This window comes from Halichondria panicea, chromosome 5 (genome assembly GCF_963675165.1).
Source record: "Halichondria panicea chromosome 5, odHalPani1.1, whole genome shotgun sequence".
Taxonomy (NCBI): domain Eukaryota; kingdom Metazoa; phylum Porifera; class Demospongiae; order Suberitida; family Halichondriidae; genus Halichondria; species Halichondria panicea.
This window is the reverse complement of record NC_087381.1, coordinates 1,743,611-1,771,581: the sequence shown is the minus strand read 5'-3', so window position 1 is coordinate 1,771,581 and position 27,971 is coordinate 1,743,611. Positions and strand designations below refer to the sequence as shown.

Genomic DNA, 27,971 nt, shown 5'->3' with positions numbered 1-27,971 from the left:
TTACTGCAGGTCTGATCCACCCCTTTTGAGGTTGAACCTCACCATTATGAGGTGATTATATCATTCATTTGGCACTTGGTATGAATTTGCTCACCAATCCTCCCCCTTGAGTCAACACACATTAATCTATTGTGTATTAATTTCAAAAGTTGAGGGTGCTGTTACTATCACTAAAGCTGTGGCTGCTATACTGATGATATTGATTGTATATGCAAGCCGTGAGTAAGCTATAGTGAGGTTACAGAGACATAGGAAGGCAAGTCACTGCCTGAAAAATGAGGTTAGTGCATGGCATTGCTGTTGTTTCACTGCTTATGTCAGCTATAATTATTAGTGGGCATGATACTAATGTGTACTTTACATCACGCAAGTGCGGCCCGAGGGCAAACGGCACTACTGAGCCAATAATTATATCCCACGAGTGAAGCTGTGTAACAACGCATTCTTTTCCATTCGAGCATTACTGAGCCAATATACCGTAGTAGTGGGTAATTTTCGTGGCGTAAAAATTCGAAAACGGTGATTTTCGTTAGTAAAATTCATTGCCTGCACTGCATTGCTTGCACTGCATTGCTTGCACTGCATTGCATGCGTTCCGGTAAGCCATGCCTACGTTTTCATCGAGGTCAGCTTGCCCACGAAGATAACAAAAATTACACGCTATACGGTATCCTGCTATCCAATGTACACACGAGTGAAGCTGTGTAACAACTGCATTCTTTTCCTGTACACATATTCCCTAGTTTGCAACTACTTGTGGTCGGCTGTGCATGCACATGGAATTCTTATGTCTACCACAAAATAACTCCAACTTTGCGATACTAAAACGGGTATTAATTGGGTAGGTGGGTGAGCTTTAAGAAGCTTAAGCTTACTGTGCCAGTATCTAACTACACCATAATTATGGCAAGATAGCACACTGTTTCCTTTGATCTTAGAGGTCAAAATACAATTATTATAACACGCATGCAAGCAAGCCCAAATACTACACTCCCCATAGTGACAACCTTGCTAAACAACTCTACTGGGATAGTCAGAGTGGCCCTGACCAAAATATACTTGAGCTGCTACAGAGAGGAGCTCCACCCAACAACAGTGACTACTACACTAGAGAGCAGGATGGACACACTCCACTACACTGGGCATGTGCTAACAATCATCTCCGCAATGCCCAACTACTCATGAAGTTCGGAGCCACTGCAGCTGCAACAAATAACTATGGCAGTACCCCTTTACACTGGGCATGTCTCCACAACAATAAGGACACTGCTAAGCTGTTACTGGAGCACCACTGTCCCACAGGTGAGCCTGGGTGTTAGTCCAGCTGTGTCAGTACTGTAGGTGTCTGTCATCTTGTCCAGGTGTTTGGCAGAGGTCGCCATTGTAGCTAGCAAAGCTTCACAGTAGGTACATTTGAGAAGTCAGTAAGCATACGAATTTCATATTCTGGTGGCCATATGGTAGTAGTTGGGCGGAGCCCGACCATCCTTGACGGGAGGTAGGGTTTCAAGCCTATATGTCAGGATTTGTCTTTGCTGCAACTATAGTTGCAGCCCAATCAGATTGCAGCAATTCTACTGTGGTCTGTGTCACGTCCGGTTGCGCAACCTGCAAGGTAAAATTGGTTAACACCCACTTTAGAATAATAATATTCATAGAATAAAATGATTATTCATAGCTGCTTATCAGCGTGTTACATGATTCAGCAAGACAAATCCTGACATAGGCTTGAAACCTGACCTCCCGTCAGGGACGGTCGGGCTCTGCCCAACTAATATGGTAGTAGGTTATCCCATTCAGTTATTGTACTGTAACAGCGGAAGTTTGGCGACTTATTGGAGACAGCAAAAATTTACTGATATTACTGTTGTGATCACGTTTACCAGGAGTGCATGAATAGGAGTATCCAACACCCACGCACATTCCACTCCAGACTTTTTCACTGTGACGTAGCAAACACTTAGTAGTTGTGTAAACTGTGGTTTAGCACAACCACAGTACACGTACACAAACAAGTGGCCTGTGCAGCAATCCAGTTTATCTATGCCATATGCATTGTGTTGTGACATTTAATATCTCAAAATAGTTTCATTTCCCTTCTGGACTGGGAAACAGAAAGCTTTGATATTCCTTGACTATATCTGCTGTGGCTCCAGGAGAGGAGGTCCCCAAGTTCTTGTACAGTGCAGTACCTCTAGTGTTTAGATTTTTTTAGTCTTGGGCATGGCTTCAGCTAGTTTCCCTCACAAGGCCTCAGAAAGTGCAGCCTGGGATCAAGGCTAGGCTTCAACAAGCAAAATCGATAGTAAAATTAGTAAGGGTTTTACATCAGATTGGCGGTGGGTTCACGTGTGTTCAGCAATATTTCACTTATTTTGGGACAAACTGTTCTATCTCTGCAGGGAAAGGCCATATCTCAAGCAAACTGCTATAAAATAGTAAAACCAGTAGGTTTTACATAAGGATTGGCAGTGAGTAAGGATTGGCAGTGAGTAGGTTTGCTCATAATAATAAAAATTGTTATGGTTGCCTGTGTTTAGCCGGTAATAATTTACATATTTTGACTCCTGTTCAAACTGTTCTATCTCTGCAGGGAAAGGCCACATCTAGGAACTGGCTGGACAGATAGTTAATTTAGCCTTTACTCTCTTTGTACGTCTCCTTTTATTATCCATGAACAAATTAATATTGTCATTTTCGCATTATTTGATAATCAGTAGTAGATCTAGCTACAACCACGGGTAAGTAATTGACCACACACTCACTAACACACCTTAAATTGATTCGTCCAAGATCAGTTCAGTATCTATTGAGAAGAAAAGACTTGTGTACATGCATATTGTTATCTATATTGTTATATGGTAGTGTTTTGAGGCTTACCAGAACCTCAAGAAATGATTCTGCCAGGAGGATCTGGATTATTCTGGATATTATTTTCTCACACGTGGGGAATGAGCGCGCATGCGCATTACAATATATTAGTGAATAGAAAGTTGTGCGAACAGATGATGCTATGAAAGATTCTGAAGAGACTGCAACAGCCTTCAATGTTACCATTAAACTTGAGAAAGAAGCTTTATAGTTTGCAAATCCAAGAATCAAAATCCAAGAGAACGTGGCTAGAAGCCTATGGGTTGTTTATCAACCACACAAAATGCACGCCCCCCTCAAATTATCCCGAAACTCGGTACATTCATAGTATGCATAAAGTTATCGAACCACAATAATTTTGGGGTCACTTATTGCATGGCTTCTGAGATACAAGGTGCCAAAGTTGTGACTTTCGTGCAAAATTTTGTCTACCTTCTGTTACAAAGTGTGCCATATCTTTGGAACAGGTTGCTTTTAAGTCAATATAAATATACTACCTTAGAGCATTTTAATGCCCTCTAAGATAATATGTGAAAATATGGTATTTAATTAACTTGAGGTGAAAAGGTCATTGTCCGCTATATAGTGGTTTACTTTTGTAGTAATGGGGATCCTTCGATTTTTTTTTTACTTTGACAAAATGTTTGTTAGGTATTCTTCTTTAAGCGGTAACATTTTGGTTCTGGGACTGCCATGGGTTTGAGAGATATGATAACTACAGTGGGCACTGATGGTGCAATATGTATGTAGACTATACACAATACAACAGTAACTCTAGATAAATCTTTAGCAATGCAATATAATTTCATGCTGAGCCTTTAACATGAGTGAACACACATTTTCAGGCATTCTAGCTGACCATTTGAGTATATAATTATGACAAAACAAGGTGTCAACAAGTGATTAATCACTAAAATTCTATAGTGATGAAATACTTGTTGACCCATTCGGTTACGTATATCATTGCGTCTCCACTTGAAAGAGACTCAATAAAGGACTATAATTATACCTATAGCAACTTACTAGTAATAGCATTGGCTGTACCAATAATAATAATAGTCACAATAATTATAATTATTATGATTGTGGCTAACACTTAATAATTAGTCTTGTAGAGTGTACTTTACCGTATCCCTCGTGCGGCTACACCTCGAGGCATAATTATTACTCTTGAAAGCCGTAAAATTCACACTAGAATTGGTGAATCTAAAGCGCCCTTACCTTATAGATTTGCCAAAGCATCATTGTTTATAACGTTTGTATGTTGCGTCGGGTGCATGAGTGCTAGCACACATTAAACGTCAGTTGTTCAACCGACCATGCAGATATCAAGGACAGTATTGGACAGACTGCTGCTGGTGTGGCCAGAGAGAAAGGGTACCATGCCTTGGCTGACTATGTGGAGGGTTTCCAGCCTCGACCTAGAGGTGAATTGTCCATCAGCTGTTGTACACAGTATAGTCAGTAGGTATCTATATAGTGAGTTGCATGTCAGTACAGCTATATTAGTGGTTCTGTGCATCACTTGTAAGTGACAAGTTTGATGAATCTCGTGACTATTTATATGCATGCAGTGCCCCCTCAGTACACTCGAAAGTCTGTTTGGCTTCTAAATCTCATAGATATGCCTCCTGAAGATTTTCTAACCATTGTGTAGATCCACTGTCCTCGTACCCAACACTGGAACAGCTGAGTCAGCTGGAATGTGACCAATGGTTTCAACTTGGTGTTTGTTTGGGATTGGGCAATGACCAACTGGACACCATAAAGAAGAGCCAACATCCCACAGCAGAAACTCTTCAGGCAGCCAAACTCAAGAATATTGACATACAGTGGAAAGATATTGTGGAAGTTCTAGTGAGCATTGGTGAGTACACGTTGGCAGAGAGTGACACTGTGTGCACTCAGCAAGGTCAATAACTGCTGTTAAACTACTAGCATTTGTTGTTTAGGAAATTCCGTCCAGTACTATTGTGTATAGGATAGTCTCTTTTTGCCATCCGTCTGTGTTCACGTTAGTATAATTATAGTACAACGATGAGTATTTTAACAATGCAGGGGAAGGTGAGAGTGCGCTGTCAGTGAGTGCATTCTATGGCTGGCTGGACTGTGTCAAGCGTCTTGTGGAAACTGTGGGTCTCGATCCAAAAGGTGAACTATAGTACCTCAAGAAAAAGTTTCAGGTTTTCTTTCAATCCTATACACAAGACCGAAGCTCTACTTATTTGCCTGCCTGAGCTCACAATAATTATAGATTACAATATCCATTTGGATTTAAGTCCATGGGCGTGGTTTAGACTCAAGAAGAGCTTGCAACTCCAGTACAGGGATTTGAGGAGTTCTTGCAACTGTAATGTCGAGAGCGGAAGTGCCTGTCACGTGAACAGTTACGTAATTATGGCTCATTTCAAACCAATTTTTCTCCAATAAAGCCTTAGTTTATTTTGGGGGAAAATCGACCTATACAGGAGGCTTTGCTCTGCATCTGCAATCTATAATTATCTGCAAGCCCAAACACCACAGCTAAAGCTATCCTTGAGCCCAATCGTGAGCTACTACTATTAGTCTGTCACACAAACTGTGTATCCAGCTGGAGCTAGCCTAAGAGAGATTTTACTGAGACTAGTGATACACTTTCAACAGCTTACGGGCAGGCTGGGGCAAGTAGTAGCTCACAAAACTAATAGAATCTCAAGGATAGCTTCAGCTGACAACCTGCTGTGGTGCAAAGCCTTTACCAAAGGCTAGTAGCTTTCTGATGTAAGTCGATGTTTTCCCAGTTTAACAAAAATGAATAGGCTCTATTGGAGAAAAATTGGTTTGGAATGAGCCAAAATTTCAATCTTGTTACCAAGGTTCACGTGACAGGTACTTCCGCTCTCGACATTACAGTTGCAAGAACACCTCAAATCCCTGTAAGGGACGTCAAATGGCCAACGCTTGAACCAAGGAGGCTCTTGAGTATCTGTAGGAGTCAACGTGTTGCTCAACTAGCTTTTTAACGGCTGCAAAATCCGGCATACAGTCTTGCAGTCTGCATTGTGGATTGAATTGTTGCTAAGGGGAGGTCCTTTTATAGTGCTGCGGTCACGTGGTATAAGTCAGATATCCTATATTATACTTGTAGCCCATGGATAGAACAGTAAGAGGGATTGGAAACGACCAGGCCGCCCTGTGTAAATGGGTGAAACACTCTGCATTATGATTTCGCGCTCGCGAATACTTAGTTTTGACCATACTCTGGTGGTATTTCAACTGTTTCTAGCTCTCCTGTTCGCTAGCAATCACTCAGGGGCTACGAGATACTCTAGAGAAGTAAGTTTACACCATTGACAAGCTCTAAGTCCGTTGTCTTTACTCAGTTTTTAAGTTTTGTTGAGTTTAGCTTGAATTACTCCATGTCAACTTTTCTCTTTCCCTGCTGTGAAGCCGAAACAGCAAAAGACATCGCTTTACTTGGATATTATGTACCGTATAGTGGGTATATTTCGAGGGTATAAAATTAATGTTCGCGGTTTTCGCGGATTGAGCCTGTACCGCGAAAATTTATACTCACGAAAAATTATATGTTATTGAATAGTAGGCGTGTTCAGTATTATTGATCACACCTATCGACAATAAGAGGAAAGAAAAAAGGAATCAAGAGACAAGGACGCCGGTATAGCCAGCTAGCTTGCTCTACGTCTATGCCCAGATTGTTTTGTACTGGTGGTATCCCCTGACCATTAGGCCTGTGCCAAATATTCCAGAGTTGTGCTGGACAGGGGTCATAATTATAGTACGCTGTGTCGAGCATACGTACTGTCACATCTGTGTTGTACACACTTTTCAAGGAGTGTGCTGGTCTATAAGTACTAGTGTGTTGGACACACTTCATTAGCGTGTTGTCATGTACCAGCATAACCATGCAAAAAATTTTTACATTCACCGAAACGTTCATACAAATACGTAGTAATATCGACTGAACAAAAGAAACAAGTCTATCACAGAAGGAAAATGATTGCACAAATAGAGGCCGGGACAATTACGAAAACATTGACAAAATAATACTAGCAACTTAGTCCATAACGTTTGTGATACAGTTTCATTCACACGACCCCGTTACTTGCCTGTATCCTTGAGCAGCCCCTGCTTCAATTTTAGAAATGCCCCTGTATAGGTCCCTTGTTCTTACAGAAAATGAGGGGAGTAATTTTCGCGAGGGTACAATGTCACTGTTAATTTTTTTCTAGTGTTCGCAATTTGCTTGTATCCACAGTGGCAGTGAATGAGGCTGGAGACACTCCACTCTCTCTGGCGTACAAAAACAGACATTTGGAAACGATCAAGTATTTTTCTCAAAAACATCAGTGTGACCCAAAATGTGTGTACTGCAAACCGTTACCTTTCTAGTGTTCACAATTTGCTTGTATCCACAGTTGCAGTGAATGAGGCTGGAGACACTCCCCTCTCCCTTGAGTGTTCCCGTGGTAACCTGGAGATGGTCAAGGCTCTTATCAACAAGCATGTTGATCCAAAAAGTAAGTGTTCATCATGATCAATGATCAGTGCTGTTAAGTTGTGATGGTGGTCTTTCACAGAGCCAGTCAACAAGGCTGGTGACACCCCACTCTCTCTGGCCTACAAAGGTGGACACTGGGAAGTGGTCAAGTATCTCGCCATCACTCACCACTGTGATACAACAAGTAATTCCCATTTAATTTCTGGTTCGCAAGGCAAAACTCGCCCTGAAATGCAGCCACCTTGCTATTCCGTATATACTGTTCAATTCTGACTTCCTCAAACCAGTAATAATTTTGTACGGCTGGATGTGAAGTTTAAGGTGTGGTTTGGCAGATGAACAATGAAATAGAAGCGTAGATTCAGACACAGAGGTATAGGACTGGCTTTAGTATATTTAGCTGGGGCTAATTTCTAAAATGCAGCCACTTCGGTGTTGCGGCCAAACTGCACTGTCCCAAGGGTGACCAGATTAACGAAAGTCTACGGTATGACTGAACATCAGGAGCATGATAGTATAAATTAGGCCGTTGAGGAGAAAGTGCCCCTGTTCTGGATCTCAGCCACTTTAAATTCAATGCTTGTTGTATAGCATTATACACTGGTCAATTGTCTTATGATTCAGAATACTAATGATTTGCATCAATTTGAGAAAATTAGCCCATGCATGTAATGGTTTGATTTGGTTTCCTTTGCATCAGAGGATTGTTGCTCACTTAAAATATGACCCATAGAATGTTTTAACAACGATTCAGCAAGCCATGCATGGCATAAGCTAAAAGTATAAAAGCTATAGGCTAGGCCAGTTATAGATGAGTTGACTCCTTTTTAGCTTCTTAATTGCTTATTATTATTAACGTTCACAATTGCGTGAATCCTTCCGATGATTCTTTGCATTGGACCATTCAATTAACCTAGAATTTATATTCTATTTGCGTTTTTTCCATACTCTTCCCCCTTGTATTAATTTGATACTTAAATCAACATGAGAACTTTATTGAAAGTTACAATGGAGGTCATGTAGAGTTATATATAGCAGCAGCCAATACCTTAGTATAATTATGTGCTGGGATATTCATTATAGGGTTATTTACCAAGAATGCATGTATTATTATACTAGTGTCCTATGGAGTACATCGACATTTTAATTATCATTATTAACATTTGCATGTATATTCAGGTATCCTCTTGCTAGCAGTAAAGCATGAGCAAGATTCAACAGTGGAGTTTCTACTGGAAGAATGCCGTTGTAATCCAAATGTGACTGATAAAGAAGGCAAGACACCTCTCGATTTAGCCAACGACCCTAAGATCAAAAAGCTACTCTTGAAATACGGAGCCAAGGCAGAATTCCATAGCGATCAGAATGTGACTGACAAAGAAGGCAAAACTTACTCTTCACAGGACCATGATACATTAAGAGAAGAGCACTCAATTATACCTTCTAAACGGACCTTAGGTAATACTTTTAACGAGGTTTACTATATTGAATAGCATATACCCGTGCTTTTGCATCTATATTGTTTCTAGTAAGAGCACACATGGGTTTCACCTAAGCTCTGGAGTAGAGTAGGGCTAAGGAGCCCCTGGAACTGTCATAAAGAACACAATCATGCAAACACACATGAGCGCTCTTTTAGAAATGCAATCTCTCTTGTGATTGTTACCACTGGCCGCAGCGGTTAAAAAAAGCAGTCACTATTCGCGGTATTGGTGTCAATCTGGGCGGATAAATGAGGTGGTCACTCTTTACCGCTCACGGTATTTTGGGCGGTGACCCTTTACCACTCGCGGTATTGCCATGGGCATATTTAGTGGCACCATAATTAAGAGGGTTAATTAAGTGAGGTAAGGCGGGTGACTCCTATCCGCCACCATACTGATGAGATTGATTTAAAGTTTAATAGCACAGGGTCGTACTGCTGATAAGTATGGCAATAATATAATTTTTAAAACCATATTAAAATACTGCAGGGTCGCCATTTACTATTTCAATCCAACCAAAAGATGTTTGCTGCAAACCTGGGGAAGAAGTTGAGCTAACAATATCAACAACACCGTCTGCAACTATGTATCAGTGGCGTTTTGAAAATCAAGCTATATTATCACTTCCTGACTACAAAGGACAAACATCTGAACGTCTCCTGATATCAACATTCCTTCCTAAGCATAAAGGTGTTTACTGGTGTGTTGCTGAAGATGCATCAGGCACACAGATCACCTCGCGTCATGCAACACTCACTGCAGGTACTTGTATGCTTTATTATGTACTTTAAGTTTTTACTAGCCATGCATGCAGGTATAAAACAATTAAAATAATGCCTCATTTAATTTAGTGGCTATAATTATATTAATATGTTTCTTTCATACACAGAGGGGGAGGTTATTAAAAGGCAAGAATTGGATTTTATAGGGAAAATTTTGAACAAATCTGCAATAGACTTTAGCCAGTATCTACACAATGGTGAGAGTGATGTGACTTACGAAGAGATGGAGTTTATAATGAAATTGAATCCAAGGACACAATTGCTGTCCATCAACCTAAAGCAGGAAATCACATCAAGTAAGAAACATCTATAATTATGCCTCGGTCCGCATGCGCAAGCGATAGTGTGTTTGTGTGTGTGTGTGTGTGTGTGCGTGTGTGTCTGCATGCATGTGTGCATGTAGACTGCTACAGCTGCTCAAGGATCAATGAAGTGCAAGTAAGAGTTTCTATAGGCTTCTAGTCATGTTTTCTTGGATTTTAATTAATACATGGATTTACAAAATCATGCTTGGTTCTCGAGTTATGCCTAGTTTTGCTACTTGGAATGCCATTGCAGCCTTTTCATTTAGTATAATTATATACATGCACACACAGCATCAAAAATGTATGTAACGAAAGGTATACATGCATGGTTCACAGCTAGGTGTTAAAGCAATACCAAAAATAAATGTTATATTCCTGTTCTACTATGCATAAACAATTAGACCACACGTTAAACACTACTCACGCTAACTTAGAAGTCACTGTGGAGGAACGGAAACATCATAGAGAAAATGTATATACTACAAGTAGTTACCAAATTGTTTTTATAATAGAATGCCAGCATTGATGGTTATTCCCATTCCATTGAATATGGGCTTCATAGGTGCCAACTGTCCCGGAACTCCCGGGACAGTCCCGGATTTGGAGGCTCTGTCCTGTGTCCCGTCCGGAAATTGCTATTTACCCGGTTCCTGCTCCTGAGCTGGGATAATACAGTCCAAAGAAGCTCAAAAATACTGGCTTGAAAGCTTAAATCATGAACAGAATTCGTTTTCTTGCACTATGCTGTCCGTCTATCGCTACGATCAAAAGAAAAGAGGGGTGGGGCTGCTGCACTGTTTTGCAGTTTTTGTGGGTGGGGCTCTCCAGGGTGATCATACTGAGCATGCGCAGAAAACAACTGCTAATAATAAATCTCCTCAAGTGTCTCCTAATTTTTTGTCCGGAAATTTTTCTTTGTGGCACCATATAATGCAGTATTCAGTAAGTAATAGACTTTGCAAAGGTGAATAATACCTTAAAATGTAGCTGTTTTGAGCACAAATCCAAGCACAACTGCCAGTGAGCGTACTTGAACATCAGCTGGAGCTATATGGGAAACCGTGTGGATGCTAGACCAGTGCATACCTGGATTTCCCCTCTAAAGATCGACTGAAGAGAAAAGTGGGCGTAACTAGGCCTATTCTGAGGGTATGACGTCACACGTTGAGATTGCAATGGATCATGTGAGACGTTTCCAATCCCTCTCTATTCGTTTATCTATGATTTTACGGAGCATACACGTTGTTATTCTGCGTTAGCCGGTAATTGGCTAATGGTTAGAGCATGCGCAAGCAGTCGATACCAGGCCCACTCTTCAAAAAAGTACGGCCCAGCTGCATGGGATTGAGGCTATATAGCTCTGCACTAGAACGCTAAGAAGAGAGTTACCTGCTGACATGATGCAGCCATTAATTTTAGACTTGAACTTTTGGCATCAATCGTTTTTAACAACAATCATCATCGATCATTGTCTACTCTTTGAATTTTCCTGTGATTCTGGATTCTGCATGCAGAATTAATTAATGCTCATTACGATATAATGTGTGTATTAGTATAGCTTTATGTTATGTAGCTTTGGCACCTCCACCGAGGCATCATACAATTCTGTGTGTGTTAGGTTTTACTTTACTTGTGGCAATAACCAGTGTGTGAGCGGGTCACAGCACCCGCGGTGCTTTCATTATGCCTCGAGGCGTAGCCGCACAAGGGATACGGTAAAGCTGACTGTGACTGTGTGTGTGTGTGTGTGTGTGTGTGTGTGTGCATGTGTGACTGTGTGTGTCTGTGTGTCTGTGTGTCTGTTCCAGCTGTAACTGCTCAACGGTTGCAATGCGACAAAAACTAACATCTTCTATAGGCTTCTAGCCACGTTCTCTTGGATTTTGATTTGTGGATTAGCAAACTAAAGCTTCTTTCTCGAGTTATGGCTAGTTTGACTCACATTGAAGGCTGTTGCAGTCTCTTCAGAATCTTTCATTGCATCATCTGTTCGCATGCACCTATTCAATATTACTATGAGTTAGCCTTGCACTAAAGCACTAGCTTAAGTTTTGTTAGCTACAAGAGTCAGAAATGATCTGCTATGTAGCTATAGTAGCCATAACTTGATCTCTTTTAATTACCCTTCGCAATTATTCCTGTGTATGTAATGCGCATGCGCGCTCACCCCCACATGTTAGTCTAGAGAATCCAGTGACAGAATTACTTCTTTTTCTTGAGGTCCTGGTATACCGGTAAGCCACAAAGCATGACAATGATACTCAATACAATAGATGCATGTACACAAGTCTGGTAGCAATAGATACATGTACACAAGTCTTTTCTAGATACTACACTGTCTGTGCTATACTACTGTCTGTGCTTAAATTCTCTCTTACTCCGTGCCTTTGACAAAGGTTTGCTCGCACTGGTTTGCTCTCACTGTTGGCCATACAGGCCATTTAAATAACATGCAGTTGCTTTAGTATCGTTGAAGATTATTCATGATCAGATAGGCTTCTGTTTCCATTCGGCTCCTCTCCTATAATGACTGTGTGGAATTCAATTCAGAATTCTGTCAACAATAGCAATCAACAATAACAACGTAACTCTTCACCTCTTCTACGAGCGAAAGCAAAACAACGGTGAGAGGCATTAGCACAGCGCAGCTTGCACCACTCGTTATTATAGTGATATATTATGTCTATAAAATAATAATGTAGTGGGAACTTCAGTCTACCGATTGTGAGTATAATAATTTTCCTGTACCGTATTACTATTGTTTTGCGAGCATCAAACATTTGCGAACTTTGTGAGGGTTGATCAATTCGCAACAATAAAATCCGCACAACCTAATTTATTACCAGTAAATACACACGATCCTTGCCAGAACGCAATAGTTAGATCGCAAAGGGTCAAATTTTCTGCTGATTTGGCTCATTTGCAAAGGTTTTTCACCCGCAAAATATTGTAATAATACGGTAATTATTTTACAGGACTGAAAGAGGAGCAAATCTATGCCGAAGCCATAAAAGAAACGGTATCCCTTACCTACACCAAAATCCTTGCACTGGGCCCAGGCCAGGTTGGAAAATCTACTTTTATTCGCAGATTGTTGGGAATAATGGAAGGAAGCATCCAAACTTCTCCTCTAGAAACACAGCCTCAATCTAGTACAGGTATTTCGGAGGCGAGAGAAGCTTGTATACAGTATACAAGAGTAATTGGTGCCATTACTAATAACAAATGGTGTGTTTTGCGAAACGATCTGCACGATCAGCTAAGTGGCTTAATGTCACTGATAGTTAAGCAATCTCAGCAAACCCCACTGCATGGAACCACCAGAACTACTCAATCATCTAGGAAAATGAAGATTGAAACTGTAGTAAATGAATTACTAGTTGATACTGCTGTGCAAGTGAAAATGGACGAGAAACAACCTGAAACATTACCTCCTGGTAATGAATTGCTGCCTCGAGGTCCAATTGCTAGTGAACAAAGTACGTTGATGACTAAGGAATCAGATATTGATAAAATAATTAGAGAATTTGAAGAGCTAAAAGAAGAATGCAGACTAAGTCCACATAGGATGGAATGTGATATGTTATTTAATGTAGTTGATGTTGGTGGCCAACCAGCATTTCTAGAAATGCTACCATCCTTAACTATAGGACAAGCTCTTTACCTTGTGTTTATGAACCTTAAGCAAGATCTAAGTTCAAGATACCCTGTGCCGTTTAAATGTAAGGACTCAACAACGAATCTTTTTAAAGATTACTCTTACACTTCTGAAGAAGTAATATTTTCGGCACTTTCAAGTATTGCTTGCTTTGGACACCCAGATGAGCAAGTGGAAAAGTACGTTCAGAAACCAGAATCAGGTAATAAAGAGCGGAATGATTCTCTTGCGGTGCTTGTGGGAACGTTTCTTGATGAAGTTAATGACAAAGAAATACAATTAACTAACCAGCAGCTGAATGAACGACTTAAAGGCACAGCATTTTATAAACAAGGGCTTATTCTCAGCAATAGCTTCAGCTTATTAGTAAACAATATGAGTGCAGAAGATAGTGAAATAGAACGTCACAGAAAAAAACTAGAAGCAATACTAACTGCAAAATTTCGAAAGTATCAAATTCCAGCGCAATGGTTAATGCTCAGCATCTGTCTTAAGCTTCTTGCTAGAAATCAAAACAAGTATCATGTTTCCTTTGCTGATTGTGTCAAGTTGGGGAAGCATTTGGACATGGACGAAAACATGGTGAGTGTTGCTTTGCAATTTCTCCACAAATACATCGGGCTTGTGATGTATTTTCCTCATCATGAAAGCCTTAAGAAAATCGTAATATGTGATCCCCAAGTAGTATTTTCAACTATCAGTGAACTAATCTTTAATATTTACGATCACAACAAGAATCAAGTTAGCGAGGCACAGTATGACCGCTTTGTGGAAACTGGCTGCTTTTCACCTCAAGATATCATGCTAACACATGTGAAAGAAGATAAGAAGAAACTTCTTTCTATTACCACTTTAGTTGATCTACTAACGCACTTAAACATTGCTGCTAAAGTTCCCGTATCTTCTAGTAAGGACGCGGTGTTGTATTTTCTACCTGCGGTTCTTCAAACTGCTGAAACAGATGCTATTAAAAGAAAGCACAAAGGAGAAAATGATGAATTACTTCCCGAACCAATCTGCATTCGATTCAAAACGGGATATGTACCTTTAGGATTTGTGTGTGCTTTAATTGCAAATCTTACTGCTGAAAAAAATTTCGATCTACTCTTCAACGAAAGCAACAAGCTCTACAAGAATATGATTCAATTTCGATTTCAGCGTATAATCAATCTCACTGTAATTTCTTTGCCAAGATATTGTGAGTTCCGTGTCACTAGGCAGCTCCCAGATAATGATGTCTTTGAGTTTTGGAGTGAGGATAGTTGTCCTCTTATCATGGAAACTATACGTACAGTTGCCAATAAGGTTATTCAATCTTTACAGCATGGCTTGCGTTCAGTAAACAATGATTCTGAAATATATGATTTTGCTTTTCATGCGCATTGCCAAAGGAATTCCGATGCTGACTTTGGACAGGAATGTCTTGCTAAACTTGACTATGATGATTCCTATCAAGAGATTGACTTAGAAAAAAATATTCCGGAGAAGGTTATATGCATAAAATGTAAAACTGCTATTCCACTAACTCCAGAAATGATGGTATGGTTTGGTAAGGTAGGTAAACGCAATACCTAAAAACAGTATCCGTATACAGATGATTCCTATGTTTTACAGGTTCCAAGCACTCCTCTAAGAATTTGCGAGCAACCTGCTCGAAAAGGGAATGTCATAAGCATACGTGCTGATGGAGTACGACCACTAACATATGAATGGCTTGTAGGTGGGATAAAGCTCTGTGATGGTGATGACCATGACTATGACGGCTATGCAACAAACAGTCTTATCATTAAAGATAGCGATTTATTGTCGGAAGGTCTTTTTAAATGCCAAGTAAAGGACAGATTCGGCAACTGTGTTGAATCTGATGAGCTTGGTAAGCATTATAAGTTCGTATATGCAGCAATAATGATCCCTGTTTCAACAGATCTCTTTGAAGATAAGCTCAGAAGAACTTGGAAATTAAAAAAATCAGAAATCACTAAATTGAAGAGTGAGTACCCATAAACTTGATGATGTTATTCCAATTTTGACTATTTCTATCAGGAAAAGGATTTACAAGTATCAGAGAACTGAAACATCTCCAGCTTAACACGCTGGAATTCAACGAGGGTGAGAAGGAAAGGATGAGACCACTCCTTGCTTCTCTTAATTTTCAGACAAACAAATCTGACAGTTCTTCAGGTACACATACTATACATCAGTGTTACGTACTGATAAAGTACTTATGATGTAAACGTTTGAGACATACATTTAACATACGTATATAAATGTATATATTTGAAGAGTGATGGTGGCTGAGCCTCAATCGGAAAGCCTTAACCGTCCATAGATAAATTTACTGCTGACTATAATTATAGTTATTTATACTTTTCAGGCGAATTCTTGGTGCCCCTATAATCATGCATGCAATGTTTGCTTTTTCTGTAGGACCTCCCGCTAATCGAGTGTCTCTCCAAGAACTAGTAAGACAATACAAGCTAATTGATGAGCAACTCAACAGTGAAATAGAGGTCACTGATTTTCCCTGCCTGGCAGAAAACTTCGATGGTGTAACGATCTATTCGAATGCCATGGGACTAACTCGTGCTGAACAAGCTGATGTGAATTTGTTGTGCTTTAGAGAAGGAACTCAAGCAGCCATGATGAAGTGTTTGCATTGCTGGAAGACGCACAATCCTTATGAAGCAACTTACAGAACTCTACTAGAATTGTTACTGAAACTGAGAAAAGAGAGGATAGCTGATGAAATATGTCAGCACTTGACTCAATGTGAGTACCGTATTTACTTGATTAAACGCCCTCCTTGATTAAGCCCATCTCGTTTAAACGCCCATGGTAAAAGCTGCTTGGTCAATAAACGCCCCTCTTAAATAATCGCCCATATATGGGGCGTGGCACTATGGGTGGAGCTGAATTAGCACGTGGAACCAGCTGAAACAATGGCAGCATAGAATAAATAGATACTATTTTTATGATGGCAGAGAGGACACGGAGGGAGAAACACCACTCCTACGATCGACTAAGATTGAAGCTGAGAGCTGTGGCAGCAGCCAAAAAGACTGCTGCATGATGAGCAAGAGTTTGCAGTAGACAAATAATAAGCGCCCATCTCGTTTAAACGCCCCCTATACAGATGCTGCTAGGAAATAAACGCCCGGGCGTTTAATCAAGTAAATACATGCAGTATTAATACACAATCATGCATGCATGCTGTACAATGTTTATGTATAATAATAATCATCCATACTTCATGTATTAACTGGTACTGACGTGCAGTAGGCATTGGCACCACTTTCGTAGCTTTTTAGCATTTTGCACTTCATTTAGGCCACATGCACACATGCATGCGATTATTATAGTTTCTTGCCCTGTACCTGCACGTTCATTGCTGATCTTAATTGCCAAGCCATACATGTGTCGATTAATAAGCTTTGTGCATACGTATAAAAAAAACACCTACATTTGTATAATTTGTAATCACAATTATTGCAGCCACAAGAACATTATAGACCATGCACGAAGTGTTAAAAATAGACAATTCTATTTTTAATTAGCACATTTGTACATTCATCTGCCACTGATTTGAATTATGCTGTTCAATTTGCTGTTGTGCCGTGTCTTCGTTTATTACGCCCTGCAGCATCTCAAGTGGTTGTGGTTAACTTGTAATACACTAAGTGAATTAGGTCTGCATGGGCAGCCTCCTGTGTATAATACAGTCTATAGAGTTTATTGGTACAACAGCTATTAATTGGACTATAGCGTACTCAGCTCTTAATTCCTACTAATTAATGAATTTTGATTTAAACTTCCCTATAAATTTTTATAAAATAATTATAATTACCGTATATTTGATCAGCAGCCGCGGCTACTAAATGTTTCATTTTGCTTTTTGCTGGAAGAGGAGGCTATAATTTGAGAGAGGCCACTGTTCCAGAGCAGCGTTTATTAGTTCCAGTTAATTCAACAACCGTTATTTTCACCTGCATAAACTTGAACTCTGCCATGAGAAAGTCTTTGTGAAGCACTAACAAGCTGCTGCCTGTACCTAGTAGCTATATGTACATATAGTTAGCTGCTATCTATATATATAGTATTAATAATTTGTTTTGGCTGCCACGTGTATATAGGAGTTAAAGTTCTACTTGCTGATAAAGTACTTCTATGATCACACCTGAAACATTTGAGACATTCATTTAACATATAATTATGTTGAAGGGTATATATAATAGTGGCTGAGCCTCAATGGTTACCATGCATAATTATAATAATAATGCTCAGTCTACTATTCCAGTTATTAATAATTATTGTTGATTGTGATGGTGACTGCTTGTTTTAGCTTTCAGCGAGTTGTATTGTACCATTGTGTGTGTGTGTGTGTGTGTGTGTGTGTGTGTGTGTGTGTGTGTGTGTGTGTGTGTGTGTGTGTGTGTGTGTGTGTGTGTGTGTGTGTGTGTGTGTGTGTGTGTGTGTGTGTGTGTGTGTGTGTGTGTGTGTGTGTGTGTGTGTGTGTGTGTGTGTGTGTGTGTGTGTGTGTGTGTGTGTGTGTGTGTGTGTGTGTGTGTGTGTGTGTGTGTGTGTGTGTGTGTGTGTGTGTGTGTGTGTGTGTGTGTGTGTGTGTGTGTGTGTGTGTGTGTGTGTGTGTGTGTGTGTGTGTGTGTGTGTGTGTGTGTGTGTGTGTGTGTGTGTGTGTGTGTGTGTGTGTGTGTGTGTGTGTGTGTGTGTGTGTGTGTGTGTGTGTGTGTGTGTGTGTGTGTGTGTGTGTGTGTGTGTGTGTGTGTGTGTGTGTGTGTGTGTGTGTGTGTGTGTGTGTGTGTGTGTGTGTGTGTGTGTGTGTGTGTGTGTGTGTGTGTGTGTGTGTGTGTGTGTGTGTGTGTGTGTGTGTGTGTGTGTGTGTGTGTGCGTGTGCGTGTGCGGTTGCGTGTGTGTGTGTATGTGCGTGCATTTATTATAGATATCATATTGTTCTCAGAGATATATATGCTGTGCAGACGGCACAAGCACAGATTTCCCTACATCACCATTATAGTGGACTCCTAGCAGCCCTTAAAACCAGTATCTCTGGTTGATCAGATCATAGATAGAGTAGAAGAGGGATTGGAAACGGAAGTACCCTCGAAGTACCATCCGTGTATCTCCGCGGTTTTAATCGAGGCTTACTTTTTAACACGAGGGCTAAACATGAATAATTCATGAGAATTGTTTTGCTCTCTGTAAGAAGTCCACGAGCAGTTCTGCTGCTAAACATCAACTTTCTCTAATACTTGAGGCCATTTGGGACACAGGACACTATTTAGTTACAAAGCCTTAGCTATATCAAAGGTACTATAGGAACACAAGCATGAAAAAGCGCTCTGTGTACCTCTAGCTACTTCACGACAATCGAGATTATATTTTCTTTGTTTCCAATTGATACCTACTATCAGGGGGCATGTGATTCAGTAATGGGGGTAGCTCTGAGATGTATGCTTTGAACACAATAAGTTTCCCGGGCTTTTGCGGGAGTTATGAGGAGATACACGGATGGTCCCAGAGCCACTACGTAGACTTCATTGTAAAACATCACGTGAATCACTTCCGTTTCCAATCCCTCTTCTACTCTATCTATGATCAGATCATGCTGAGATATGAAGTGGATTAATTGGCCCTTTTCAACCCGAGGCGCGCCGCGACGCCACAGGTTATAGTAGTCTGTCAGTCTGCCACGTCCGTCTGTCGTTCTGTGTATTCTGAGTCTACTCACTATACTCTATAGGCCCTGATAAATTATGCAATTATGGCGCATAATTCCCTGCTAAACACACACAAGTGGGATCTAAATTATGATAATTATGGGATTGCTCTGATTGCCTAGCTTGCTCACCTATAGCTAGCTATTGCTCATCACAGAGACATCCGGTTACTGGGAGATGGGGCTCAAAATATTCTGAAATACAAGCGTATAGAGCTCTGCTATTGACCCCATGAGTGCACGCTAATAATCCAGTTTCTACTGTGCGTGCGGTGTTGTATTGTTCAGGCCATTATTATATTCTCAATATCGATAAGCTGTGTTCATGCAGGGGCAAGTGTGCAAATGTAAGCATGTACATATTAGGCTGTGTATTCACTCATAATTGCTTGGTCCAAGAAGTTGGCTTGGCATCGACTGCTTGTTCATGATTATACTTTACAAAATTAATGACATGCAAGCTAGAAATTCTGCAACAGACTAGGCCTATCATAATTATCATCCATTGGTGCAGTACAGAAAGCGAAATGTGGCTGTAGTATAAAGAGACAGGAAAACAGTTCCCATGCACGCCAGTCTGAAACCTCTAGCAATTGAAAGGTCCAGCTATAGCCTATACCATTATATAAAGCGGCAAATAGCACGTGGAACCAGTTGCAAACATGGCAGCATAGAATAAAAATACTTTTTTACGATGCATCAATGGCAGAGAGATAGATACTGACACAGAGGGCACTCCTATGACTTAAATTTAAGCTGAGAAATAGATTTAAGCTGAGACAGCAGCCCAAGAAGAGCACGATAACTGCTGCTGTGCAAGAGTTTTGGAAGAGACATAACAATAAACGCCCTCCTGGATTAAACACCCCCTCTAAAGACTTCGATCTGAAATAAACGCCCGGGCGTTTAAATACAGTAATTATATGTTCGCATAGTGCTTATAGATCAATCCAGTGTGTTGGATAGCTTATATCCCGTTGCTATGTTGTTGCCAAGTGACACAGCATAATGCACTAACCACAAAACGCCCCTCTTAATTCGTTCCATTAACTTTTTTCCACTTTCAGTTCAATGGAACATTAAACAGCATCCCCAGGATGTGCTTATTAAAGTTGGTGAGGATGCCAAATTCTTTATTGCTGTGACCGCGTCTTCTCCTGGGCACGTCTCTTACAACTGGTGCTTTAACAATCAGAGTATATCAGATGACAACGCTAACTACAAGGGAGCAACAACAAGTGAACTGGTCGTTTTGAAGTCCTTGTCCAAGCACTGTGGTAGCTACAAGTGTATTGTCACAGATCAACTTTTATCGGATGTGCAAGTCCCTTCATTTTCGGCTGTCCTTGAAATTGGTAGATATAAATGTTATATTATTATTATGCAGAGTTTTTTCATGATTATGTATGGTCCATTAATTAAACGAACATATTATTATGCTATAGGTTCTAGGTCACCATTCTGAACAGTTATGGTTCATACGAAATTTGCATAAAAAAATAGTTAACCCTAATTAGAATTCTCATTGAATGTACAGATGGAACCAAAATTGAAGACGAGGAGTCTAAACTCCTTGGAATAATTTTACAGAAGGTGACTTCACTGCAAGATGGTGAAATGGATTTAAATATTATGGAGCTACTCAGTGGAACAAGTAATCTGACTTATGAAGAGCTACAAATAGTCCTTGATCAGACCACACATACATCGTATTTATCAACTGATCTGGAACAAAAGTTGCAAACACGTAAGCAATACAATATCATTCATCCTGCACTCTGTACCAAGAGTACATAAAGAGGAGTATTCAACTCCCACGCACATTCCATTCTACATCTAGGACTGAATCCATCACTAACACTTGTAGTTGTGTAATAATTATTGAATGTGGGCTGGAGGTACAAACCACATGTGTGTATGCTGATATCATTTTTAACTAATTAACCACTACACCTACGCACCCACTTAAGATGCGGTCTGATAGTGATGTGGTATGACATACTTGTACCGTAACCTGGTTTACACTACAACTTGCCATAGTTAGATACTCCTCTTAATGTACTCCTGATTGTACGCTAAGTTGTACACCTCATAAAGTTGCTATTCATTTATGCATGTTTTCAGGGATACAGGAGGATAAAATCTATGATGAAGCAATAAAAAATGATAAAAAGATTAAATTGTTCTATCTCAAAATGCTTGCTCTTGGACCAGGACAAATAGGAAAGTCAACATTTATCCGTAGACTTCTTGGAATCATGCAATGGGATATCAATGAAGATCCCGAAAATGGACCAACTAGAAGCACTGGCCAGTCTGAAAATAGAGAAGTATTCTTACGCTACAGTCATGAATCAGTAGCTCTGTCCACTAATGAGCAATCAGTGTCAACTGAACAAAGCTGGCATGTACTTGATGAATCCGACGTAGGTAAGGAATTGAGAGCACTCATTTCCCTATTAAATATTCAGACTGAAGCCGAAACACTTAGTGAAACGGTTGCTTCAGAAGAAACAAAGGTGACTCCTCAAGCATCTCTTCAACAAAGTTATTCACCTCCTAGTGATTTATCTGATTCTAATGTGATCCCAACAGTAAATGAAAGAGAATCTGAAAAGAACTCTGTTGCTTTAACAAATAATACTTGTCCATCTTCCGAGCAGTCCCCCGACACTCCAAAAGCTCAAACAAAAGTTCAAAAAAGCGAGATTGATGAAGTCTATGAAGAGTTTGAGAAGCTACGTTCTTCCATATCGAGCGATTCCCCCGATGATGATGATATAAAGTCAATACATGCTATAATCAACATCGCTGATGTTGGTGGTCAACCAGCTTTCTTAGAATTGCTACCTTCTTTGACAATTGGACCAGCAATGTACCTTGTATTCATGAAACTTCTATGGGAATTGGATGCTCCAAAGGAGACGCTATACAAAAGCGAAAACGATATGGAAGCATTAATCTGTAAAAACTACACATATACACCAGAAGAAGTTATTTTCACTGCTCTCTCAAGTATTGCATGCTTTGGTCACTCTGACGAGGAAGTAGAGAAGTATGTATATTCTGACCAGGATGCTAACTCGGATGTAAATAAAAAGAAAATCAACTCACTTGCATTGATTATGGGCACCTATGCAGATGACATATCTGAGGATCTAGCAGCTACAAAAAAAGTAGAAGACACCAATAAGCGACTTCGTGCAACGCTGGCCACTACCCCTTTCTATAAGGATGGCCTTATCAAATATTCTAATCTATGCAAAAAAGAAGTTCTCTTTCAAATTAATAATTTATCTGGGGGTAAAACTGAAGTTGATAACTATAGAAAACTTATTAAAAATCTTATTGAAAGCAAATTCCGACAGTATAAAATCCCTGCAAGGTGGTTGATGTTTAGTATTTGCTTGAAAATTCTTGCTCAGAAAAAAAAGAAGAGTGTCATAGAATTTCTGGACTGTGTTGAAGTTGCTAGGCGTTTTGGTATCAATGATGAAAAGACAGTCAAAGTTGCGCTAAGATTCCTTCACAAATACATCGGGTTAGTGATGTACTTTCAGAAGGATGAAAAGCTCAAACTTTCAAAGGATATCGTCATCTGTGATCCTCAAGCAGTTTTCACTTCTATTAGTGACCTTATTTTTAATATTTATGATCCAGATGTAGAAGAACCTGCAGTATTCGATCGCTTTACACAAAATGGTTTCTTTTCTCCTGAAGATCACAGCATGGAGGCTATCGCTGCTAAAAAAAACCAATTACCCATTGAAGACCTAATACCGTTGTTGGAGTATCTAAACATAGCTGTTGAGATGGATGTGGATTCGATCAAAGGGTACTTTCTTCCAGCAGTTCTTCAAACAGCCACCAGTGAGGTATTGAACATGTCTCTCGATGGAGCAGATACTGTTCGAGATCCAGAGCCCCTTTGTGTCCGTTTTAGAACTGGTTTTGTGCCATTGGGATTTGTTTCTGCCCTTGTGGCTAATTTATTAAATAATAACAGCAAGGATCTGCTTTTACTTGGGAACGAGCAAGAAGAAGTGGTGTACAAAAACAAAATCATATTTCGATTTCGAGGCCGTTACAATATTGTGCTGATTTCCCGGGCCAAGTATTGTGAATTTCGAGTATCTCGACCCCTAGATGCTGCTAAAGATGAAGAGTTCAGCAAATTTTGCCCACTGCTTAAAGACATGTTACAGAAATCAATCAAGGATGTAATCGACAGAATGCGACAGAGTTCTCTATTCCAGCCGTCACATGGCTATGATTTTGCTTTTAAATGCCCTCAAAGCAACTGTAAGAAAACAATGGGTAGCGGATCATCATTACTAGTAATTAATCCATGGCCAGCAGACCAGCACCTTAAAAGCCTGACTTGCGAGAGCTGCAAGACTGCTATACATGTAACCCTTCAAATGAAGACATGGTTCACAAAGGTGAGTTGTATATAATTATGTACCTCTAAGCATGAATGCAGCTGTAATATATAGTGTATATGTATGGCCAGCAAAAACAGGAGTTTTAAAAATATATACCATGCACCTTTGCTCTTATTTCTTTTACGCATGCGCACATGCATAGCAGGTGTATAGTGGATGTATTATGTGGGTATATACATTTTTGTGGAAAGACGGCATGTTAGCCGAAGATTTAATTTTGGCAGAATAATAGCCGCTTTGCAGCATGCATGCATGCACATGCATGTGATAAAATTCGTGAGTATAAAATACTTGCTTTCAGTGAAAACATTTATACCCTTGAAATATACCCACTGTAACCTTACTTTACTACTCCCATTTCCCCTCATGCACATGCAGGACCTAGCTCATGATGATCAACAAGTGAATTTGTAATTTAGTAACCCCGAATGCAATAGAACTCGCACTTATTCTGAAACTTTTACTCTTTTAAATGTTCCCAGAACAGTGTATAATTATAGACATGCATGCAGGTCCAATATAAATTACATGTTCATAATATCATAATGATGTGTATATAATTATAGGATCCACGAACTACCAGTCTCTGTGAGTTGATGGTCAAGTATGGAGTCACTGACAAACAGTTGAATCGAGAGATTACACGAGAGGACCTTGCTCCAGTAGCTATGCACTTTGATACTGTGGAGCTCTACCTCAACCCACTGAAGCTGGATGGAAACGAACAAGTTGATGTGAGGACTTCCGGTCATGTTAGTAGCAGTAATCAAGTAGCAGTGATTAAGTGTTTGTCAATCTGGAGGGGACACAAACCCAACGAAGCAACCTTCAGAGCACTGATTAGGATCTTATGGGATCTGAGGAAGGAAGAAATTGTTACCAACATTTGTCAGTACTTGAAAAAAAAGGTGTTTACTTTGAACTGCATGCGTGTGTACAGTATTATGTTACTGCATGCAGCATTTCAAAATGCACACTTTGGTGCATGTTTGCATACAGTGCTTGTAAAACAATTTGTAGAATGTGTATAAGAATTATATATTATAATGCTCTTTACAGGACCATGGCACATTCGGAGAGGAGCACCTTGTGCAAGGTAAATATGGGAACACTATCAGTCACGCTATAAACATTATGTTCACTTTACTTAAAATTGGGTCTCATAATTATTAAGTGCATGCATGATTGTGTTCTACAGGTTGTATGAAAATACCTAATACATACATGGACCACTAAAACCTGAGCCTACACACATGATTCATGCAGCTCAGGCTTTATGATACTCTCAGTGTGAACATAACTCTCTTGATATTATAGTGTTAAAAAGATTTTTTATTTTTCTCAGTATCTCAGACTTCCGGAAAGAGTGACTCAGCCACATGCACACAGAGAGGTTTGTGTATATAAATGTATTATGTTTTATGTCTATAACTATACTCTGTTGACTTTAAATACCGTATAGCGCGAAATTTTCAAGGCACTTAAATGTTGTAGAGATTACAACTCATGGTTCATCACCACATGCAGGAGAAGACTTGCTCCCACTAGATAAAGTGAAGAATGCAGTCATTGCAATCACTGCTGACTGGTACAGTCTGGCAATACAGCTGGATATTGACTATAAAACTAGAAAGGTATGAAATCTCAATTGATAAGTGACAATCATGTAATGCATGCATGAGCGAATATACTTAGATATTGTTGTCATGTCCAGGTCATTGAGCGTGACCACCCATCGGCAGAAGCTGGGTTCCATGCCATGTTGCAGCACTGGGTGAGGAGACCCTCCCCTCCCCCCTCCTGGTCGGCCCTCATTAGAGCACTAAAGTGCCCCGTCATCAGTCGAGCAGACATTGCAGACGACATTGCAGCAGACTTGGAGAAACATCAGGTATGTTGTACAATTGTGTGTATACAGTACTATAGTGGCCGAGAAGGGTCACCAGCCTCCGCCTACCGCCATAATGAACTGTGCGCGGTTAAACAAAGAACCGCCAACAAATGTTCCGGTCAGTCTGCACAAGGTCAGCGGTCAATGAATCATGTCAGCATTCTAATTAACGAAAGGTATTCTTTGGCTATCAATGCAGTGAGTTGGATTTGGTCCTAAAGCTACTCTTGCAGATCACTAGCATATAATTATAGTACGTATAATTATATTATTATAGTGAGACCATGGCCATTTCTACGTGCGTTAATTAGAATGCATACATGATTCTTTGACCTTGTGCAGACGGACTGGAAAATTTGTTGGCGGTTATTTGTTTAACTGCCCGCAGGCAATAGGAAGAATCGCGCGCGTTTAATGTGCCTACACCGCGAGTGCTTAAATTTGCATCATATACACATAGCGTGCGCGATTAACAAAACCTCCGCGCGTGGTTCCTTGTGGCAGTAGGCGGAGGCGGGTGACCCTCTCGGCCATCGTACAGTATATTGCATTAGCTAACTCCTATGTGCAGGATGTGTTGGGAGTATCTAGAGGTGGTGAATCATCCATTCCCTCTCAGGGTCAGCAAAACGTATTTGTCCAGAAAGGTTTGTCATAATCTATTAGCATTGATTTCAGCTTGAATTGCTTGTTACAGAGCCACTCAGTGTAGACCAGCACTTGAAGGTGATGAGAGAGACCACTTGGGAAGCAAGAGCCAAATGGAAGTGTCTGGGAGAACAGTTGGGAGTTACCATGGGGAAATTAGAGGTGAGGATACATAATTATGATATACTATTAAATAGCTTCAGAATTTCTAGACTTTCCTTCAATTGGTTTATGTATCCCATGCTGTACTGTACCGTACCTACTTCTTCAAGTAATAGGTAATGGCCCCTCACAAAATAGTTTTATTAGTGGGAGTCAATTAGACGAAGTAAGTTGATCATGCTGTGATTTTCTTCCTACAGGAGATTCAGTACAACCATCGTGATGTAGCTGAAGCTTGCTTAACTGGCATGCTGGAGCACTGGTTGACCCAGACCGGCCCTCCCCCCTCCTGGTCCGCCCTCATTGAGGCTCTCAGATCCCCTGCTCTTGGTCAGGGGGACATTGCCAATGAGATTGAGACTAGGATCGCTAGAGACATAGTGTACACATGAATTGTCCAAAAAATAACTGTCTTGTATTATTTGTATAATTATAGTTCCTCTCTCAGACTTAAACACATTGCATGCACTGTAAGACTATTCTAGTTAGATTGCAAGAACATTGTAGATGATGTAGTTTATTAGTAGAACCTTCTAGAAACAGGGTTTAGTATTTAAGTATTGAGTTAAATTTGTATTTGTTAAGTACCATCGAATTGACTGTGAACTGATTATCAACGTTCTCTCAACTATCTCCAATACTCCAAATCTCCGGTCTTTGTGTAGGGGTGGTGGTATAATACACTGCACATACTGTGAAATATCTTCTCGTACAATTTCACTCTGCATGCTTTGGACCTGTGGATTAACTTGTGCTGTGCATGCATGTGTGTCCAAGCGTCACCAGAGCTCATGTTTTTTTAAATAATGCTTAACCAGATAAACGCCCACCTGTTTCAGCACACAAGCATGAAAATTACTGACCTTGTATCAAAACACATTGATCACTGCGATGGGAAGGGTGTTACAGTTTTAATCTGAATGTCACCATCTACACTAGAACTAAAAGTGATCCCGTTTTGATCCCTACTAGCCACTCGCATCCTTGTTACCTAGTGATCCACTGCTGCTGGACCTTCTGTTTACGGGTCAACCAGCCTTGCGGACCATCATAGAGGGAACGCTAAGCGATCGCCTTTCTTCACCAGTATATAGGCAATCTCTTCACGGATCCTATTTCCGAAGGATCAGACAACCATCAGAATGATGAATCTCTCGATAAGTTTAACCCTCCTTTGACGAGTACTCCTGTGAAAGACCCAGTTCAAGCGAGGTATATATAATTATAATGCATGCGTTTCTAGATTTTGAAGCTAATTATATGCACATCAATTTTTCTCTTTATAGTATGTTTTCATGCACTCCATTTTTAGAAGCTGTGGAAGAAAAACTGCGATTTTCCCTCCTCTCACAAGCCAGACGCCCCCTCATCTCACAAAACTACATTCTCTATGGAGCCACCTCTGAAGAAGCAAAGGACTACTTAGCTTTAACAAGAAAGGTATAGTTGAGTATACTTGTTAACATCTACATATGAATGATGTTGTAACAAAT

At 40.2% G+C, this 27,971-nt stretch overlaps 2 protein-coding genes across 4 annotated transcripts in view; one reads left to right on the top strand and one right to left on the bottom strand.

The window, feature by feature from the left end:
• Positions 1 to 27,971, bottom strand: part of LOC135336491 (WD40 repeat-containing protein SMU1-like) — a 63,662-nt gene that overhangs the window by 9,590 nt on the left and 26,101 nt on the right. The window lies entirely within an intron of this gene.
• Positions 62 to 27,084, top strand: LOC135336415 (uncharacterized). The gene is made up of 28 exons (XM_064532179.1): positions 62 to 280; positions 1,001 to 1,302; positions 4,197 to 4,298; positions 4,529 to 4,738; positions 4,930 to 5,022; positions 7,130 to 7,234; positions 7,290 to 7,391; positions 7,452 to 7,556; positions 8,552 to 8,830; positions 9,346 to 9,618; positions 9,746 to 9,934; positions 12,919 to 15,155; positions 15,216 to 15,474; positions 15,526 to 15,591; positions 15,645 to 15,782; positions 16,029 to 16,370; positions 20,400 to 20,687; positions 20,870 to 21,079; positions 21,457 to 23,774; positions 24,156 to 24,179; positions 24,344 to 24,685; positions 24,837 to 24,873; positions 25,123 to 25,170; positions 25,305 to 25,411; positions 25,492 to 25,668; positions 26,240 to 26,315; positions 26,366 to 26,478; positions 26,679 to 27,084. The coding sequence occupies exons 1-28, from the start codon at positions 276 to 278 to the stop codon at positions 26,868 to 26,870; spliced, it is 8,739 nt and encodes a 2,912-aa protein (XP_064388249.1). The 5' UTR covers positions 62 to 275; the 3' UTR covers positions 26,871 to 27,084.